This window comes from Onychomys torridus, chromosome 5, assembly GCF_903995425.1.
Source record: "Onychomys torridus chromosome 5, mOncTor1.1, whole genome shotgun sequence".
NCBI classification, from domain to species: Eukaryota; Metazoa; Chordata; class Mammalia; order Rodentia; family Cricetidae; genus Onychomys; species Onychomys torridus.
In genome coordinates, this window is record NC_050447.1 from 91,755,941 (window position 1) to 91,775,170 (window position 19,230).

The following is a 19,230-nucleotide window of genomic DNA, read 5'->3' on the forward strand; positions in this document are numbered from 1 at the left end:
AAAGGTGGAGGCAGGTCCCCCACGAGAAGGATCTGAACATCAGAACCCATCCATGTAACATGCGTGATTATAGCTGCTCAACCCAGCAGCTGCCCAGCTCCATTACCATTCTACACAACCATCCAGAGCCCTGGAAACGGCCATGCGGGCCTCCCTAACTGCTAGCATGCCACCCTGCCTCCCATACTTCACCACAGTGACCCCGGTGGACTTGAGGCCAGAAGGTTGTACATACCCAGGTTCTCTCCTCCCCACACATCCATCATCATGTCGTACTTCCCTAGCTCTTCAAAATAGAGCTTGTCCATCACAAACAGGCCACCAGCAATCATAGGGGTTCTGAAGAGGAAGGAGAGCAGGGGCAAAGTTAGACTCACACCACAGGCTGACACCTGTGCTCTGATGAAGGTCTTCCTTTCTCCACTGATTTCTAGTCACCACCTGGGGTCCCACAGAGACTGGGGCCCTTGGCTTTGACGTGCCTCAACTTAAGAGGTGGCCACAGCAGCAACATTAAAGGCCACAGCGCACAGTTGGACTCTTCTACAAAAACACTGCACCATAAACGGGAGACAACATGGACCATCAGAGATGCCCTGTAAGGAAGTGGACCTAAAACCTCCTTCATCACATGACCTGCTGCAGATGCTGGCCTAGAGGGGAGGCCAGGGACCAGAAGGTAGGAGGCACAGAGCCCCAGTATCTGGAAGCACACTGCTGCAGGGGCCAGAGTCTGGGCTCTCCCCCAGGAGGGCTTCCTGCAATATGCTGTGCTTACTTTATAGGGGCAACTGGGTTCCCTTGCCGGGATCTCCTCTGCTCTGGCGTCATGTAATCCCACTTGAACACCAAGTTCCAGTCAAAACCTGCCGACCCAGAAAAGAAACAGCAATGAGAAGAAGACAGTCTCTCAGACCTGCTGTCCTACCCTAGCAGCTTGACAATGAACACATGTAGGCAGGACTCATTGCCAACTAACCAACCAAATGAAGAGGATGAGGAGGGAGGGGAACAACTGGGGTGGTGGGGTGGGCCAGGTAAATGGGTGGCAGGGTGGGTATGGGGCACAGTGAAATCTTCTCAACCCTCCAAAGCAAACACAGGTCTGAGTTTTCTTTAACAAAACAAGACTACACGTATGGTTAGGGGTCTGTGTGTGGTTATACACACGGGTGTAAGTGCCCATGGAGTCCAGAAGAGAGTGTTGGAGCCCTTAGAGCTGGAGTTTTAGGTCACCTGATTTGAGTGCTAGGAATTGAACTCAGATCCTCTGAAGTGTAGTGCATATTCATAATCTCTGAACCATCTTTCATGCCCCTCTAGCCATTTTTTTTTTATTTTGACACAGGGTATTGCTATGTAGCCCAAGTTGGTCTTGAACTTGCAGCAGTCCTCCTGTCTCAGCCCCCTGAGTGCTGGGATTGCAGACATATGCCATCATGCCTGGCTTGGATTTTCTAACATTAAAATGTCCAACAACAAATGTGAAATATGAGAACAGGTATCTGTGTATGATGCCACTGTACCTACAAGGGCTGTGCACACAAGACTGGGGACCCAGGGACGAGTCAGAGCTAGATAAATCATAATTGACTCCCAGAACCACAGTGTAGCACATAGTACCTCTGTGGGACCCATGCTCTTCAGGCTTGGACCAGGACCTTTCAGGGCCCAGTGACACAAGATCTTACATGCTGAGTGTGACAGTGTAATGGTGCAGGCCCGTAATCTCAGCACTCATGAGGACTGATAAGGCAAGAGGATCTTGGGTTCTAGGCCAGCTTTAGCTAAACAGTGGGGAAAAAGAAAAAAAGCGGTGCTCTACCTTACTCTTTGCTATTTGTGGACTTAGGGACATGGGCTGCTAGAGCAGGCGACGGGAAAACCTGCTGCATCTGGGTGTAGCAATGACTTCACAGTCATGGCTAATACAGCCTCCTTCTCACTGAAGCCTCAACAATTCTTAAGAAGCAAAGGAAAATCCTGGACAAATTTCTTGTGAGCTCCTGGAGGGCAACCAGAGGTTATGTTTATAGGCTACGTGGCCCCACAACATGCTGGTCCATTCACAAAGACAAAGGCCACCCAGAGGTGAAGCAGTCTGTGGTTGGATGGTTGGGGAGGAAGGACCATGGTCTAAGCTTGAGCACAAAGGTAGGATGAGCTCCGATGGGCAGGCAGGCTAAAAAAGGAAGGGCTGGAACAGGCAGAGGACACAAAAGCAGGTTCCAGGCCCACTCCGCAAATCCTCGGCTCTATGGAGTGTTTCTTGCTGGTAGCAGCTCTGGAGCCCCTCAGCCCAGCCCAGGAGTGGAGTAGCTTGGAGTAGCTCCTCTACTCCAATCTGCAGGGACGGCACACACCCCTAGCTGTAGTATCACAGCTCCAGGAGAGAGAGGGATGGGATGATAGGGTGGTGGGTGGGGCCGTTGTTTCTGCCAGGGAAACTGGGCCAATCCCTTCTGTGGGGTACCAGTCAGAGCCCACACTATAATGTGGATTCTGCTGTCAATGTCACTGTTGACCATAGGACAGCAGTGGTCAGGAGCCTAGCCAGACAGAACAAGCCAGCAGGTAGACCAATCACAGCTGACACCTACCACCCTTGAGGTCAGCAGAGGCACCCACATACTGGAAGTTGTCCATGTTAATGACATCAATAATGGGGGATACAACCCGGGTCCTGTCCTGAGCAGGGACAAAGGAAGGAAAGAATACTTGTTACGACCCCAGCGAAGCAAAAGCCACCATCCCAACAGGCCTTCCCATTAGATACTGCTGTCACAAGATGGGCAGGGGTGGTGGCTGAGAACTGGACACTCTGCTACTTCTTCTCCTGGCTAACGGCCCAGGCTGTGCAGTGGCCCTGAGTCAACTCCGAAATATCAACCTTGGTAGATTTCAGTGTCACAGAAGCTAAGCTTGGCCACTTGATGCTTGCCACCCTCCCAGGGGCTGCACCTGTGCAGCTCGGGAATGAGCTCAAGGCTGAAGCGCCTCCACCACAAAGCCAGGCACGATTTCTGGGTGCAGATGGCATGAGAGGTGGAAGTCATCGCCTCCACAGCACTGACTGGAGTTTTCCGACCCTAACTCAACTCCTGTGATCCCTCCAGACACGCTGACCTTCCACTGACCCGTTTTTTCATGCCACAGTACCACTCTGCTGAGACCAAACCCAAGGCCTTTGACCTCCTCGGACCTTCAAACTCAGCTCTGCCTCATGCTGACAGTTGATAAAAGAGAAGGCGTGTGGTCTCTGAGTTACAGAGAGTATTGTTAGCCAAAGAAAGACTCAAAAGAAGTTCAGCAACAGGAGTGGCAGAGCTCCACACTGCTCAGGGGTGGCACAAAGTCCTACCAGCCTCCTTGCAGGTTGACAGGAAACAAGCCTTGGGCCATGGAGATCTCAGGCTGGCCCTGGAAGGCTGAGCATCATCTGTTCTACACACCTTCTGCTGAGAAGAGATTACAAGAACCCCTCAGCTATGGGGGAAGGAAGGGAGGGAGGGTGCTGTGACAACCCCATGAATCTCCACACGGAGAGAAGCTAGCCCTAGCTCTGCTTTCCAGTGTGACAGCCTAGCAGAGTGAGAAGCTGTGGGGCTGACACCCATGATCCTCAATGTTACTCAAGTCCCCTCACTGATCAGATAAGAGGAAGCACAAAGTGTGCCACCGAGCCCAGGACAGCCAGAGACAGGAAGTCCAGCAACCTTTGGTCGCTTAGTATTTTGTGACTTGTTGCCTGTTGCTTTTGTGCTATGTGGCAGGCAGACCGTGTTCACTCTGTTTCCTTTTGTACGTTCGCTTCATTGCCCCAAGGAAGCACTTTCATAGCAGCCAGGACAACAAGCCAGTCAGACAAGAGAAATAACACTAAGCTAAACACAGTACCAGTGGTGATGCTTCTAGAAAGCAGAGTGAAGCTAAAGGCCACTTGACAAGCCCATCAAGGGCACTGTGGTAACTTGTTTGCTTCTCCTTGTAGGTCTGGAACAGTTGGTCAGTCTGTCCTTACCAGGGTAGAGGACTATCACTGCAGCCACCCCATCCTTCCCCAGACATCCCATCAGATGGCACTCATAGCAACGGGCTACCCTGCTGGTCACATTATCTTCCTGCATGTGAGCAGGGAAGGTACTCCCCCGTGACTGGCCACTTCTTCTCCCCAGGCTCCAGCCAGCTTCAAGGAACCTGTCTTCCTCAGACGAAGTGACTGTTCTGTATCAATGGGACACCATGAAACAATGTCTAGGGCATCAACTTCCTTCCCAGTGTCAAGAAAATCCACAGCCAATGTGTGCAGCACACCCTCTGTGTGAGTGAGGCTCACCTCAGCAACCCGCTCCAGCAGCGGTTCCAGCCATCGCTCGTTACATTCACAGTGACTGTCCAGGAAGGTCAGGACCTTGGCCTGGGCAGCGTCGGCACCCCGGACCCGAGAGCGCATCAGACCTGTGAAGATAGGTTCAAAGGACATAAGGGGAGAGAGCTCCACCCGAGAGCCTTCCTGGCATGGCCGGCAGCACCGTCGCCCTGTCACAGAAGAGCTGTCCATCAGTTGTGGGTGTAACAGCACTACTCTGCAGTCACTGGGGCAGATTCCCAGCAGGACTTCAAATAGCTCATCAGATGATGGCAAAGACAACTTTCCTAAGGCTACTGGCCCGAAGAAAGGAAGTCACCCTTAACAAACACCCAAAGCACAATCTGAAAACATTTTGCTGTCATGACTATAGTTCCCTTCGGAGATAAGGAAGGTGCCATTCCACACCCTGAGAGCTAATGGTGCCAGGTCTGGTGGTCATAATACCTGCTGCAGTGTAGACAGCTTTGTTCTCGTCAAAAAGGGGCATTAGTCAGAACCCAGCTAAGGCTTGTGAGCAGTTGTCGACAAGAACTTCATCATGATAAAGTCTTATCGTCAGCCTTGTACTGGCCCTGGGAGACACTCCACATCTGGATGGGGCGTGAATCCTCACAGTGAGCAAGGACGGCTGCTTTAAGTTCCTTTTTACACTAGCAAAATGGAGTTTTGATTAATCTTATTGTGGTGGTTTGAATAGGATGGTCCCCATAGACTCATGGGTTGGAATGCTTGGCCCATAGGGAGTGGCACTATTAGGAGGTATGGCCTTGTTGGAGGAAGTGTGTCACTGTGGGGGTGGGCTTTGAGGTCTCATGCTCAAGATATGCCCAGTGTGGGACACAAGTCTCCTTCTGCTGCCTGCAGCTCAAGATGTAGAACTCTTGGTTCCTTCTCTAGTGCCATCTACCTGCATACTGCCATGTCCAGCCATGATGATAATGCACTAAACCTCTGAAGCCATAAACTATCTCCAATTAAATGTTTTCCTCTATAAGAGTTGCAGTGGAAATGTTGTCTCTTCACAGCAGTTGAAACACTAAGACATTAACTGCATGTTACAACAGGGAAAAGACAAGATTCTCAACTCCAAGTCATATGAACCCGAACCCTCGCTCAGGAAATGGTTACAACTGTGGAGCTAAACATACATGGTAACTGTTTGAAAGGGCTTCCAGGAAGTCACTCAGGTTAGAAACTTGAGGAGATTCAATGCTTGAAAGCAGGAACTGCAGAGTGAGACCAGGTCTGCACGGACTTGCCCTCACTTCCCAGAGTCCCCTCCCACCTGCTGCAGTATAGTTCTTCCAGCTTCAGGAGTCAGGGGACCAAGTGCAGGGATTCTTGAGTGGCTGGAAAGGAAAACAAGAAAGCCCCAAATCTAGTGATAAGCCCCTGACATCTGTCGCTGACTCTTGGCTCAGGTAGCCACAGGAGCAGAGCAGCTGGAGAATTGCAGTGGACAGAGGAGCCGAGGCCTCAGCTGCTCTCTCCAATGGACACAGGCTTTGGAATGTGATCTTGCCAAGTAAACAATGTTTGGGGAAACACCTCTGCCCTCCTACAGAAATTATAAAAGGATCACATTTAGAATACAATTGTTTTGTGAATAAGGGATCTACTCAAAATGCACCTGTTTGAATAAAAAGTACAGAGAAGCACCTACATCATGTGTAAATCCAAGGTCTTCAGCCAGTGTATGACTTGGCTATTAAGCTCACCCGCACCCTCCAAAAGCTCACGTTGAAGCCTTGGTCCCCAGCTTGGGTGCTGAGAGGTGAGTGGGCCATAAGGCTGCCAGTCTTATCAGTGAATAATCCATCCATGTCAAACCCAAGATGTGGTGGCACTATGGGAGATGGAGACGGTGGGAAGTAGGTGGGGCCTAGTTGGAGGAAATGGGTCACTAGAAGGTTACGTCTTCCCAGACCCCTCCCTGCTTTCTGGTTGCCATGAGGTGAGCAACCCTGCTCCACCACAGTCTTCTACACTGTGGTACTGACCTGACCTCAGGCCTGAATGACAGGACCAAGTGACATGGGTTGAAAGCGTGAAGCCATGAGCCAAAAATCACCTTTTCTCCCTTTTAGTTTCTTTTTCTAGGGATTTTGTCTCAGAAGTGAAGAAGACAGCTGGTGACTGCATTTCCCTGAATATCAAAGGCTAATATTCTATGGAGAAAAATGAGATGTCTCAGAACACCTACAGTACATCATTCAGAACATCCGTCACACAGTGAGGCATCAGTAGACAAGAAAAGGATTAAGAGAAAGTGTACCACACCCAAGAGGGGGAAAACAAGCTTCAGCTGAAAGTCACCCTGAGATGACTCAGATGCTGGAATTAAAAGATGAAGATTTAAAAATGGCTATTACTATGTTCAAGAGCTCATGGGAAATGATGGCTTTAATGAGTGAACAGGTAGGAAATCTCAGAAGAGAAATAGAAACTGTAGGAAGAGTTAAATGGGTATTCCAAAAATGAAATTATCTCCAATGAGAACTCACTGGGTGATCTTCAAGGCAGGGCAGAGCTGACAGAAGGACCAGGGAACTTGAAGACAGTCAACAGAAATACATCACCCAGGAAACCGAAGCAGAAACATGAGGAGCAAAAGGCTTAAGTGACCATGAGAGTATGGGATGTGGTTAGATGCAGCCAGAGTCAAGAGTGACACCAGAATTGCACCTGAGGTCGTGATGGCCAATCCTTCTCTAAATCTGTGGAGAACAGCAAGTTACATATTCTAGAGGATTTGGGCAGACCTGAAGCAGGATAGACATAAAGAAAATGAGGGCTAGGTGGAGACACCAATAAAGATTCAGGAGGGCAGCAGGTGCCAACGACCTGTCACATGCAAGGGATGACAATATGTATTACGACAACATTCTGAAAAATGGCTGAGGTTAAAAGTATTCTCTGTTCTTTCAGAAGCCTGAGGTTCAGTTCCCAGCACCCATGTCAGGTAGCTTTCAATCACATGCAGGTAGCTCCAGCTTTAGGGAATCTGGTGTTCTCCTCTGGCCTCTGAAGGTGTACACACACACACACACACACACACACACACACACACACACACACACACACATACACACGAAGAAAAAAGTAGACAAATAGAAGACAGAGGTAGACCCTGCAACAACATTTTAAAGAGCTGAAAGAGGAACTCACAGTCAAGTCAGAACTCTTGGTTGAGAAAACACTTTAAGAACAAGGAGAAAGAGTCTTCCAACAGAGATGCTGACGGGAAAGTCCTGGAAGGATGTGTCTGGGCTGAAGAAGTGTGAACAAGTAAAGGAAGCAGCAGACTTGTGGCAGAGTCTCCCAGGCTACCTCTCTACTCTTTAATTTCTTCAAATAGTACTTGAGGGTTTGAGGTGAGATCTCTAATGCTGCATTAGGATTTACAACTCACTAGAGGAGAGGTAGCAGCATTGGTACATGGAACAGGGGAGGGAGGGTGGGAGACTAGGCTCAGGGCTTACGGATAGTGGTACCAACTCCAAGCTTACTGTCGTGAGCTGAATCTGTTTCCTTAGAGGAGCTACAGACTTGGCTCCTTGGGACCACATTCTCTGCTGCTAATTAACTGTCATCTGTGCCATGGTTCACATGCGGGGCTTGAGATCGGTATGCATACACAGCTTTGTCATGCATCTGAGCTTCATGTACTTTTCTGCTCTGCTGCTGTCCCACACAGGCCATGATCTGGCTTCCCACAGTCTCACCACTGGAAACAGTACAAAGGTGCAGCTCTTCCCAAAGAAGCACCTTAGCTAAAATGACACAAGGCTAACATTAGACACTGTTCTGAGTGCTGACTGGACTGAAGTGATTTATCAGTTATTCTTTCTCCCCCTTCCACCCCTGCTCTTCCTGCATCTTTTCTGACCCCTTGTTGACCTCCCTTTTTAGGTGGGAGAGTGGGGCAAAAACCGAGTTGGAAACCAGTTATTTGGTAGGTTGTTTGAGGAAGAACTTGGGGACCAGATGCTCTTTGGTTTACTCCAGACTTGAGGGACTGACTTGAGTCATGCAGCAGAGCTGTTGAGGGTGAGGAGGACTTCACGGTCTGTGTGGGATGGGCTGGTAGCAGTGGCCTCAGCCACTGCACTGAGGTGAGTCCAGGGAGCCTTCTGTTTCTGGCCTCTGTGCCTTTCTCATGAGATTCTTTTTCCTTAGGCTATTCTTTGGCCCCAACTGAAGGCTGTCCTTCTCTACCGAACCTCATTTCCTTGGTGTCTGCTGAATGAGCATTTTCTGACTGATGTCACTGTGCACTGAGCCCCTGCCCCCCCCACATATAGTTACTAATGTGCTGCCCTGCAATTTTAAGCAGGCTGCATTCTAATTTCACATTCATATGTATTTCCAAAATTAAAATGCAAACAGCTCAAGGGCAGGAATAAAAGCCTTCATACTTAATCCTTGTGCCTTCTAGTGTCTAGCACAGTGTAAAGCACATATTGAATGTTTAATAAATGGACGATTTTTTTTTTTTTTTAAATAGATTCTGGGGGTTGGAGAGATGACTTAGTAGTTAAGAGCACTTGCTGCTCTTCCAGAGGACCTGAGTTGGTTCCCAGCACCACATCAGGCAGCTCATAACCTTCTGTAACTCTAGCTCCGGGGAATCAGATACCTTCTTCACCCACACACATGTGACATTACCCACACACAGACACACATAAATTTAAAAAAAAAAAAAAAAAAATCCTTGCTGGGCTGGTGTCGCGCCCGCCTTGACCAGCAAGGAAGATGCGACCCCGGGATCCTTCTCATTACAGTTTATTCAGACCTTTGATTAATTGCATTGTGTCTCTCTCACTGGGGCAAGCCTCTCCCAGCACCTAAGTAGGGCTGGGCTGCCAACCCCAAGCAGCCACGTGGGCACTGTCCACAGGTTCACGCATATGCCAGCAACACACGAATCCAGCCACAGCCAAATAAGGAGCTGTTTACCATAAAGAGTGTTTGCCTTCGGGAAGGCAGAGGGTAGAAGCCAGAGCCATCTTTAGGGTGCGGCTACACGCGGCTCTCTACAGGCTGGAGAGTTGGCTCTGCAGTTAATAGCATTGGCTGTTTTTCCAGAAGACCTGGGTTTGGTTTGCAGCACCCACATAGTGGTTCACAACTGTCTGTAAGTCCAGCTCAGGGGATCTGACACCCTCTTCTGGCACCAAGCTCAAATGTGGTACACGGATATACATGTGGGAAAAATACCCATAAATATAAAGATAAAAAACAAACAAACAAACCCTTGCAAGAACACCTTCCTGTCTTGACTGGAGCTGCATATGGGGACCTGGAAAAGAAAGTCTGCACTGACTAGGGATTCAAATGCCACCCCTGGGTCCTTGTCAGACTCCTACAGGGGAGTGGCACAACACCATCACTCTGACTGCTGGAAAATGGAAGAGGACTAGCTCAAAACCATCGCACACCTGAGTCTCGCTGAGAAGCTTCCAGACTCTGCAGTGGGAAGGTAGTCTTTTCCATAACTGCCCACACAGATGAGACTGACAGCTGGTGAAGAGCTGGCATTTGTGAAATCACATCAACATGAAATGACAGCTCTCTCTCCCTGTTCGGGATGGTTCTCCTTCAGCGGGCTGTCAAACTTGAATTTGTGATTATATCACATGCCTGGAACATGCAGACACTGTACTCCTTAGAACTAAGTCTTAATGCTTTTTCTAAACTTTTGCAGTCAAGGGACTGATGGGACTTGTTGGCTGTGAGTGAAAAACAGTAGCCAATTTTCCCAATGTGTAAATACAAATGTGGTTTGAAAATTTGGCCTTATATATCAACAGTTCCAATTAGTGAAGCTGTGACTGTTCTTGCATCTGCTGGGACAGAGCTCTGGTGGAGGGGGAGAAACAGACAACTGCTGTTCCCCTGAAGTAGTTACACTGGGCCAGAAGAGATGGGAACAAGAATCCCTGAAGAAGCTGTATCTGTGTGGAGGGCCCTGCAGACTGCCCGACTGACTAAAACTTCATAGGAAGCTTGAATGTTGCAGATCACAAGCCAAATTTATCTTGGCCCCTCTTGTTTTTATTAAATTTTAATTTCATGTGCATAGGCATTTTTGTCTGCATGCATGTATATCTGTGTACCATATACACAGACAGCTGTGAGCTGCCATGTGAGTGCTGGGACTTGAACCCAGGTCCTCTGGAAGAGCAGCCAGTACTCTTAACTGTGGAGCCATCTCTCCAGCCCCACTGGCCTGTCTGCTCGTACCAAGGTGACAAAGCATCCTGGTGACTGAAGATTTTCAGGAGGTCACTACATGCCAACCTCAAAGCCAAGAATATCATCAGAGACTCTGTTCCCTCGCTCTGCTGTCATTTGTCTAATTAATGTCCCCACCTATATACTTTGTGAGCACCCTGCCTTGTGACTTCAAGCTCATGACGCCTCTTCCACAGTAGATGTCATTCAGAACGATCTGACTCCTCCAGAGCAAGAGTGGTGTATAGCACAACACAGGAGTCTAGCGTGTGATGGTCAATCTTGACTTGACAGGACTTCAAAGTCACCACGTGTGTCTGAGGGGAATTTTCTGAGATCAGGTCACAAGTGGGTGGCCTGCTCCCATGGGCTGGGTCCTGGCTACATATGGAGAAAGTGGGCTGAGCACCAGTACTCATTTCTGTCCGCTTGCCGCAGCCCACTGTGACCAGCTGCCTCACCTTCCTGCCGTCATGATGGACTGCATCCCTGCGGACTAGGAGCCCAAACAAACCCTTCCTTCCTTCCTTAAATTGCATCTGTCACACCAATGAGAAAAACACACACCATCTCAAAAGTGCGGCAAGAAAGGGACTCTCTTACCTTCCCGTCGGTCGTTTCTGAGGACCCTCACTTTCTCAATTTTCCCCAACAGGGCCCCGTCCTCAGCTAAGGAGAGAAAAGAGGCAGAGAATGGTGAACCTGAGTCTACACAGGGCTCTAGGCTGGGGGCCACATACTCAGTCACCTTTTCCCTGGGGTCTCTGGAGGACATCTCTTCCCTGCACCAGGTGCCTGCTCCATGCCATACTGCATTAGGTCACTCCTCCCAGACACCCCCAAACCAGGAAGGCTGATGCCAGGGGTAAGGCTGTGGAACTCACGGTCATTGCTGTAGTCATCCACCAGGATTATCTCCTTGATGAGATGCGGTGGACTCCTCTTAAGGACACTGAGAACAGACAGAGGGACAGAGCCTTGTAAGGGAGAACTCTGCTTGAAGCTGCCTCTCTTGTGGTTCCCAGCTTGGCTAGAGGAGCCAATAGCTACCCCATACCCCATGCTTGGCAGCTAGATGACCTTGTCTGTAGCCCCTGCTGTCTGTGCCCGAGAAGCAGCTGTTGTTAGGAACTTCCACCGTTCCTGTGAGATACAGGAGCTATCTGTTGGCCTCACCTGACCACTGTCCGCAGCAAGGCTGATCTGGCTTCATTGTGAAATGTGATCACCACGCTGGTGGCTGGCAGGTCCACCCGCCACTGCTTCCGCTGACACCTGAGGAAAAAGAAAGACTATCCTGTGGACAAAGGATACAACCAGCCGGGATGATCCCTGATTGACAAGTAGAGTGGGCTGCCAAGACCAAAAGAATGTGGCCAGCCCATCAGCTGTGTGAGGTTCTGGTATAGATGGGACATATGGAAACAGAAGATACAACCAGATTCTGCTTGCAGACAAGGGAGTTCTGCAAGCTGTATGAAGTGGAAGCAGGTTTCTAACATGCAAATTGTGTGTTCTAAAGCAGTGAAGTCCTCCCACATTCAGGCAGACACACCTCAGCCACACGCTTGCCTCGGTTCTCAGCAGTTATTTCTGGGGAACTGGTGCATTGTTTTCTCCTCACCTTGTGCTTTGTCTGTGGCAGGCATGTGCTGCCTGAGTGATCGGCTCTCACAGTAACAACCCACTGACTGCTGTCCTTCACAAGATCTGCCAGGCCTCCAAGTAACCTGGTGACTGTGTTCATGGAAACAGGGCTAGCAGGTGGTCAGGCACATTAGGACTACCTGAAGCACAAGGGCATAAGGACCTAGGCTGGCAAAGATGCCAGAGGCCACAGGACCTCTTCGTTTGACTCTGTGAATGCCTCACATGTGAAGACCAGTTTTAAAGACACCTCTTCTGGGCCTTGGCTGAAATGTTCAAGTATCACATGGTCAAAATACCCATCCAGCTCAGCAGAACCCATGTGAGGACTCCTTTGCAGGCCAGTCTGGGGATGCCAGCACAGAGCAGTGTCCCAGTCTCTACATGGTCCTCTAGGGAGGGTGGAGGACTTGTCAGAGCCCCAGGAAACTGTCAGCTGTGTCTGAGTGCAGCCAGAGTCCTGAGTCGCCAACTGTGATGCCACTGACTCCAGAGTGGGAGGGAGCCCAGCAGTGTAGCAGAGTTGAGAGGGTGTACTGAACTGAGGAGGGAACTGCGAACCCCAAGGGGATCTAGTCCCTGCCCCAGGCTCCTCCATGGCCCTACGCACTGAAGACTCAGTTTATCTTGCAGCTTTATCATCAGTCCCAATTAGTATCTATCTTGAATGAGAATAAGTAGGAGAAGGAGATGGATTTTAGAAGAACCCTAGAGCTCAGTCAGGGCTCAACATTCAACCACTGAGCAATGAGGTGGACGCTAGAGTAGCAGCTGCCGACAGCAGCAGCAGAGATGTTGAAAGGGCAAGCGCCAGGGCATATGTGCTCCCCTAGGACTGACAAAATGAGCTCAGACCCACAGACTTGAGCATAAGCAAGAAAAGCAGTGCAATTAGAAGGCAATTAGGCTAGGATTGCAGAAGGGGTGTCTTTGGTTAATTTTAGTCATTAGAGCAAGTTCCTTTTAATTAATCACCAAAAAAAAAAAAATGTGTAGCAGTTGTTTGGGGGGCTAGGGGAATGAATTCTACAGTTAGTATCTGGTCTCACTATAAACGATCCTTCATGGACAAGCAAACTGATAAAAATTAGCAGAAAGTTATATTAAAGATTCTGCAAAGCTTCAACTCTAAACAAATTACCACATGATGTCCCTGTCAAGAAGCCAACTGTAATGCTACAGGAGGAGGGCTCCGTGCTTGAGGCACCTCACCCTCTGCAGCCAGGTCTCCACTTAGACCAGAAGGAATGACTGAGCCAGCAGATTGGGGCTGAGAGACTCAATAGGGTTTACATGGCTGGGTGGGAATGTGAGAAACACGGGCAGCATTTTTCATTCTCAAATTGCTGGATTCTAGGTCCATGCAATCATGCCCTATTCTCTCGTTTTTCCTTCTCTCTGCAGGAGCTCATCTTCCAGGAGCTTTTGGAAGTCTCCTGGGCTCTGGAAGCATTTCTGGAAGAAGCAGGGCTGGCTGCTGCTTCGCACCATTTTATTAAAGCCCCTCTACAAATTCATAAGGCATCAGGCTCTCAGTCTTAGCAATCATGAGGCTTCAGCAGGATCCCATCTTAAGGTAGAGGAGTAGTAACAAGAAGAAACGAAGGCTCTCACACCCCATGGGTTGGAGTGTATGCATGAATCCAGATAAGTCTCACACTCAACCAAGATGGGGCCCCAGGGGACTCTCTTTAAAAAGAGAAAAGCAATTAATTTTGCATTTAAAGAATCTTCTTGGCCCTGTCAGCCAGTCCTTGCCTCTCCAGAGGCAGTGAGAGCCGGGAGTGGCAGCTGTTAAGAGTCACCTGTGGGGTGCTTTGTCCCCAGCCATGCAGGACTGAGCAGTTGACAGCAAGGGGAGGCTGCAGCTGGGGTCTTTTCCCAGAGCCACACCACTAGAAGCCTATTCTGGGCCTAGCTCATTTGAGGCTCCAAAGACTTGACATGATATAGTCATTCTGGAAGCTTCCTGTCCATTAAAATGGCAATTTGACAAACCAGACACATAAAGAGAAAACACACACACACACACACACACACACACACACACACACACACACACGAGCAGCACTAAATATATTCAGCAGGTTGCATTTATATATATTCATAAATAGTAACAATAATAATTAAAGAGAAAGAGGCCATGAATTTGACAAGGGGGCAGTGGAGGGGCTGGGGAAAACTACATAAATATAGTATACATATATGAATTTAAAAAGTAAAATTAAAAGATGTTTAAAAATCTGTAGTTTAGCAGGAAATAGGTCCAGAAGAATCCTGCTTCTCCAGGACATGACTGTCCTCTTTGCAAATACGGGGCCTTTTCCCTTCTCTGCTTTACTTTTCCCAACAGCAAATCAAAGCTACAGCTGACTCTCAGGGACAACTGAATTTACAGTCTACATTCACAGACTGAATGATCCTAAATACTGCTGGGTCATTTGTAAAGAGTAATACAAGTCACTGTGACCTGACCTTGATATGGTGGCCTTACTGATCCTGGCACTGTCCATAGGCATCACAAGGGTAAGGCTGAGGACACACAGTAAGAAATTGACCAGAACATGTCATATGCCTAAGGTGAGGGTCAAGTCCTGGCTACAATAAAGTCATCAAGGTGATGAAGGCCCCTGGGTCTCTTGGCAGGCAACCTCAACTCATGTGACATCAAGACGTTCGTTATGTAGCTCATTAGTTAATGTAGAGACAATAACAAACAAGTAGGCCTTCACTCTGTAGTTGTGTCTTAACAGTCTGTAATAGTGCTATTTGGTTCAGAATTCTCAAATGAAATGGCAGGTGACAAGCAATAGTTATCATCCTTCCATGTCCCTTTCCACCTCTGCCCCCATTGTCAGTGGAGGGAACCACTACCCCAGATTTGGGGTGCTCAGTCATTCCTAGGTATGTTTTCAATAAATCACATACATAGCCCTGAACAACACATGGTATCAACCTGCACAGGCTCAGAGTTGATGTAGAGGATACACAGAGAATCACTGCTCGCCTGGGCATATCAGCTTTGCCATACAACCCTGCTGTGTTCAGGTCATACTGTCCCTTCCTACTCTCCATCAGGAAGAAGGAGAGAGCAATCTGTGTACCAAGTCACTCCCCTGCAAACCCGAGGTCACACAGCCTCTTAATTCTCACCCCAAAGTGCTGAGATGGCAAATATGCACCACCATGCCCAGCTCATGGTTTCTATTTCTTGAGTGAATTTGGTAATAACGTTTTCCTAGAAAATTACCCATTCCCTTTAAGTTTAAAACTTCTTTGCTTAGAGGTGTCCTTGCCATTTTCTTATGCTCTTAGCTGCTCTGGTTGTTTCCCAGCCCACGTTATTAAACCATGTGTTCTGTTTCGGCTAACAGCTAGCCTTGGAAATGTATTTTTAAGCCAAAACTGCACACAGCTCTCTCTGTTGTTTCACTTTCCTAGTGTGCTCACCTCCCCCTGCCCCCTTCTCTTTCAGGTTTATCCTGCTATCCTGCCCCTTGGGTAGGAACAGACCAGGCTGCCCCATATAAGGAACAAAGTTGACTTGGGTTATTTAGTCCCCACCTGGAAACATGGGAGTTCTGCTCTGGCCAAGAGGAATTAGGGGTACTGAGTACCACCCTGGCTCTGTGAAGACAGTGGGGAGGTGTCTGCCTCTAGCCTGAGCTGAGGTCTGCTCTTGCAGTCAAGTGGGAAGGTAAAGGGCTGGGAGCCCGTGGCTGCTCTGACTTCTCCTTTCCCACCCACCTAGCACTCGTACGCATGGGAGTCTCCACAACATGCTAACAGCCAAAAGTCTTGAAAGTCTAAGAAACTGAAAATAGATCCTCTGCAGGAAGGGCTGTTCCCACCCTGACCCTGGGATGTCGGCTGTGAGAAGAGCCAATGGCTACTGGAGGCTCTCATGGCGATTGCTACAATGCTCCCCAAAGTGTCTGGAACAGCACTGTCTACTGCTGTGTGGCCAGGGCTCTTGCTAAGCCAGAGCTGACCACTGATATGGGGCTGGAAACTTGTTGCCCACTCAAAAGCTGGCACAGGGCAGGCAGCTGCTAAGACTGCAGACCGCTGACCACCACAAAGCCAAGTTGGCCAGGAGTCACCAGACTTGTGTGCAGAGCTTAGTAAAATGCAGGTGCCTGGCTCAGTAGTGTCCATGAACTGAACAAGCAGACCAGGCAAGAAAACAAAACAAAACAAAAACCTGGGCTATGCTGAAGCAGCTGTCCTTAGGTTCATTTTTCAAAAAATACTTATTTTTTAAGTTTTCATATACATATGTATTGGTGTTAAGCCTATCTCCCACATACCCTCTTCCTTCCCAAGGGTCTCCTTTGTTCCAACCTAACCAGTTTCATTTCTACTTTTATGTTATACATATGATTTTATGTATTTATCTAAAGTCTAGGATCTACAAATGAGAGAAAACATATAATATCTTTCTGAGGTTGGCTTAATTCACTGAATATGATTATCCCACATTGCATCCATTTTCCTACAAATGGCATGACTTTGTTCCTTCTTTATGGCCGAAACAATCCCAGTTTCCCTGTCTTTTCCCACGCTGGTGGCACCTGGGCTGCTCTGTATCATGGCTGCTATAACCAGAGCTGCAATAAAAGCCAATGTGCAAGTGTCTGTCTGTGTGATCTTGACTTGCATGTCCTCTAGGTAAGTCCCCAGGAGAGGTATGGCTGGGTCATCCAGAAAACCTGGTTTTTGTTTTTTTGTGAAACCCCCATACTGACTTCCTTTCAGGAAACCTGTAAGAGAGGCCCCTCTGGCAGCAGTGTTCTGCCATCCCTGCCTCTGACCACAGTCAACAGCACACAGAGCAGACCCAGCCACCAGCGCAGCATGGGCAGCATGGGCATGCTGGAAATGGGCCCACCCCATCCCAACCTGGGCCACAAGCATGTCTCAAGCTTTTTATTCTGTCTACCAAAACAACACAGGGTAGCTCCATATTTTGAAGTGGTTGCTATGGAATCTTTTAGAAGCCTAGGTGAGCAATTGGATAACTTGTGAATTAGAAATGGAAGCAGAAGGGGAAAAAAAAAAGTTAAAAGAACCAAACCAGCTGTTATATAATGTTTGCTTAATCAAAATGCTCTTAGTGACCCTCCCAACAGCAGAGACAGGATATCCAGCCACCAGATGGCTTCTAGCCAGCCCTGATATCTACTCAGATTGTTCTGAGTCTTCTAACACCAGAGAGCCAAACCCTAAAATATTTAATGACCTTTGCAGGCTGCTCTGAAATTAAGCTTCTTCTAAAGGTCGGGCTGCCAGCAGGTCTGACAAAGCCCTATTCACCCTGGGTTTGTTTGTTTCATGTCACCATTATTAACCTAAAACAGCTTTCTCACGTCCTGGAGCCTGGCACCACACACTGCAAACATAATAAGAGCCAAGTTCAAAACCACAACATTCATCATCTCATGACACAGCTTATCTTACTGGCTGCTCTGCCTCTGAAAGCTTCCTACCCTTTGGGAAGCTAAGGGTACAAGAAGAAAGCACGTGTGCGCGCACGCGTGCACACACACACACACACACAAACACACACACACACACACACACACACACAGGCCAACAGACCAGACCAGCTCTCCACACACTTCAGGGTGAATGGCTGGAGAGGTGGTACCCAGCTCACAGAACAAAGTGTGCACCTGCAGAGCCTCATCTGGTGCTCTCAGCAAGCTGAGCTGTGTGAGGGAGGGAGACTCTTCAGGACTATTATCTACACTCGCTCCACTGTCTCATGTTTTCCAGACATTAAATTCTAACTGAAAATGTTCACAAGAGTCAAAAGCTATAGGCACTGAGGAAACACCAGCCTTGGACAGAGCTGTGTCGAGTGCTCCCTTGGCCTCACCAAGCATACCTCACCAGCAGTGTGCACTTGCCATTAGGGCTGGAGTCATTTCTGAGTCCTTTGCACTCGTTCTTCCTGATGACAGGGACCCTCTCAGAAGCTCAACTGCAGAGTAGCCAATAGGAACCACAGTCCATTCCTTCCCCTTGCTTGACTAGATGCCTACCTTGGTCCTCAGCTGTAGACTCCCTCTAACTCCAGCTTCCACAGTGTGGGATGGCCCAGTTTTCATTTCCACGGAGCAGCCATGCCTCCATTTGCTCTAGTCCTCTGGTTCCAGGTGGCTAATTCCAAAGCAACCTTCCCAGGGGCTGTTTGGGTAAGTGGCTTACTTCCCCTCCTCCACCTAGCTCCTCCAGGTCAAGTGCCAACACCTCATGGCCGTGGCAGTTATTCTTCCAACCTGGAGCTGATGGGCAAGATCATGAGTTCTGCCCAGCAGGTGGTCTGGGACCCGCCTGACCATGGATGCCCCCAATGTTCTGTATTTTGGCATGTTTGGCAATAGATCAGCTGGCAACTGTAGGCCGCTTTTGGCCCCTCTGTTCTCAAAGATGAAGGACAGACGGGCATTTAATCATTGGGTGTGTGGAGGTGGCCGTGAAGCAGGAGGCTGTCAGCATCATACTGTGGACAGGACAGCACCACTGTCCATCTCTTCAAACACAGCCTGTGACCTGCTGAGCTCTCTCAACCTACTCGCAGTGAGTGAACAGCATTTCTTTGGAATCTTGGGGAAGATCAACCTCCCTTTGATGACAAAATGGCAGGTACAGTAACAAATAAACTGGACCCGGGCTCCTAGGCGTCAACAGCTGCTGTACTTCGGTTTTCACCCAGGACATTGGGGCCTCTGTGGATCTGCAGGCAGGTGTGCCTGTCCAGCAAGACAGACTCAGTCCTGTCACCTCCCTTCTTATGGGCTTTGATTTGTGAGGGTGAGCCTGTGATCTAAGAAAAGTTCACTTGCTTCTGGGTCACAAGCAGCCATAGCTGATGTCTGGCCCAAGGACTATAGCAGCAAGTCCTGGAGGCTTCTGGGACAGATCAGCTTCCAGATCAAAAGGAGTCACTGAAGAAAAGCCCACTTCTG

At 48.8% G+C, this 19,230-nt stretch overlaps 1 protein-coding gene across 1 annotated transcript in view; it reads right to left on the minus strand.

Moving 5' to 3' along the window:
* Galnt2 (polypeptide N-acetylgalactosaminyltransferase 2) overlaps positions 1-19,230 on the minus strand; it is a 130,237-nt gene that overhangs the window by 14,800 nt on the left and 96,207 nt on the right. Inside the window, exons 4-10 of the mRNA XM_036187695.1 lie at positions 11,786-11,884; positions 11,494-11,561; positions 11,213-11,278; positions 4,337-4,458; positions 2,601-2,688; positions 779-866; positions 236-339 (exon numbers count right to left, since the gene is read on the minus strand). Coding sequence (XP_036043588.1) covers positions 236-339; positions 779-866; positions 2,601-2,688; positions 4,337-4,458; positions 11,213-11,278; positions 11,494-11,561; positions 11,786-11,884 — 635 coding nt within the window. The remainder of the gene's footprint in view (positions 1-235; positions 340-778; positions 867-2,600; positions 2,689-4,336; positions 4,459-11,212; positions 11,279-11,493; positions 11,562-11,785; positions 11,885-19,230) is intronic.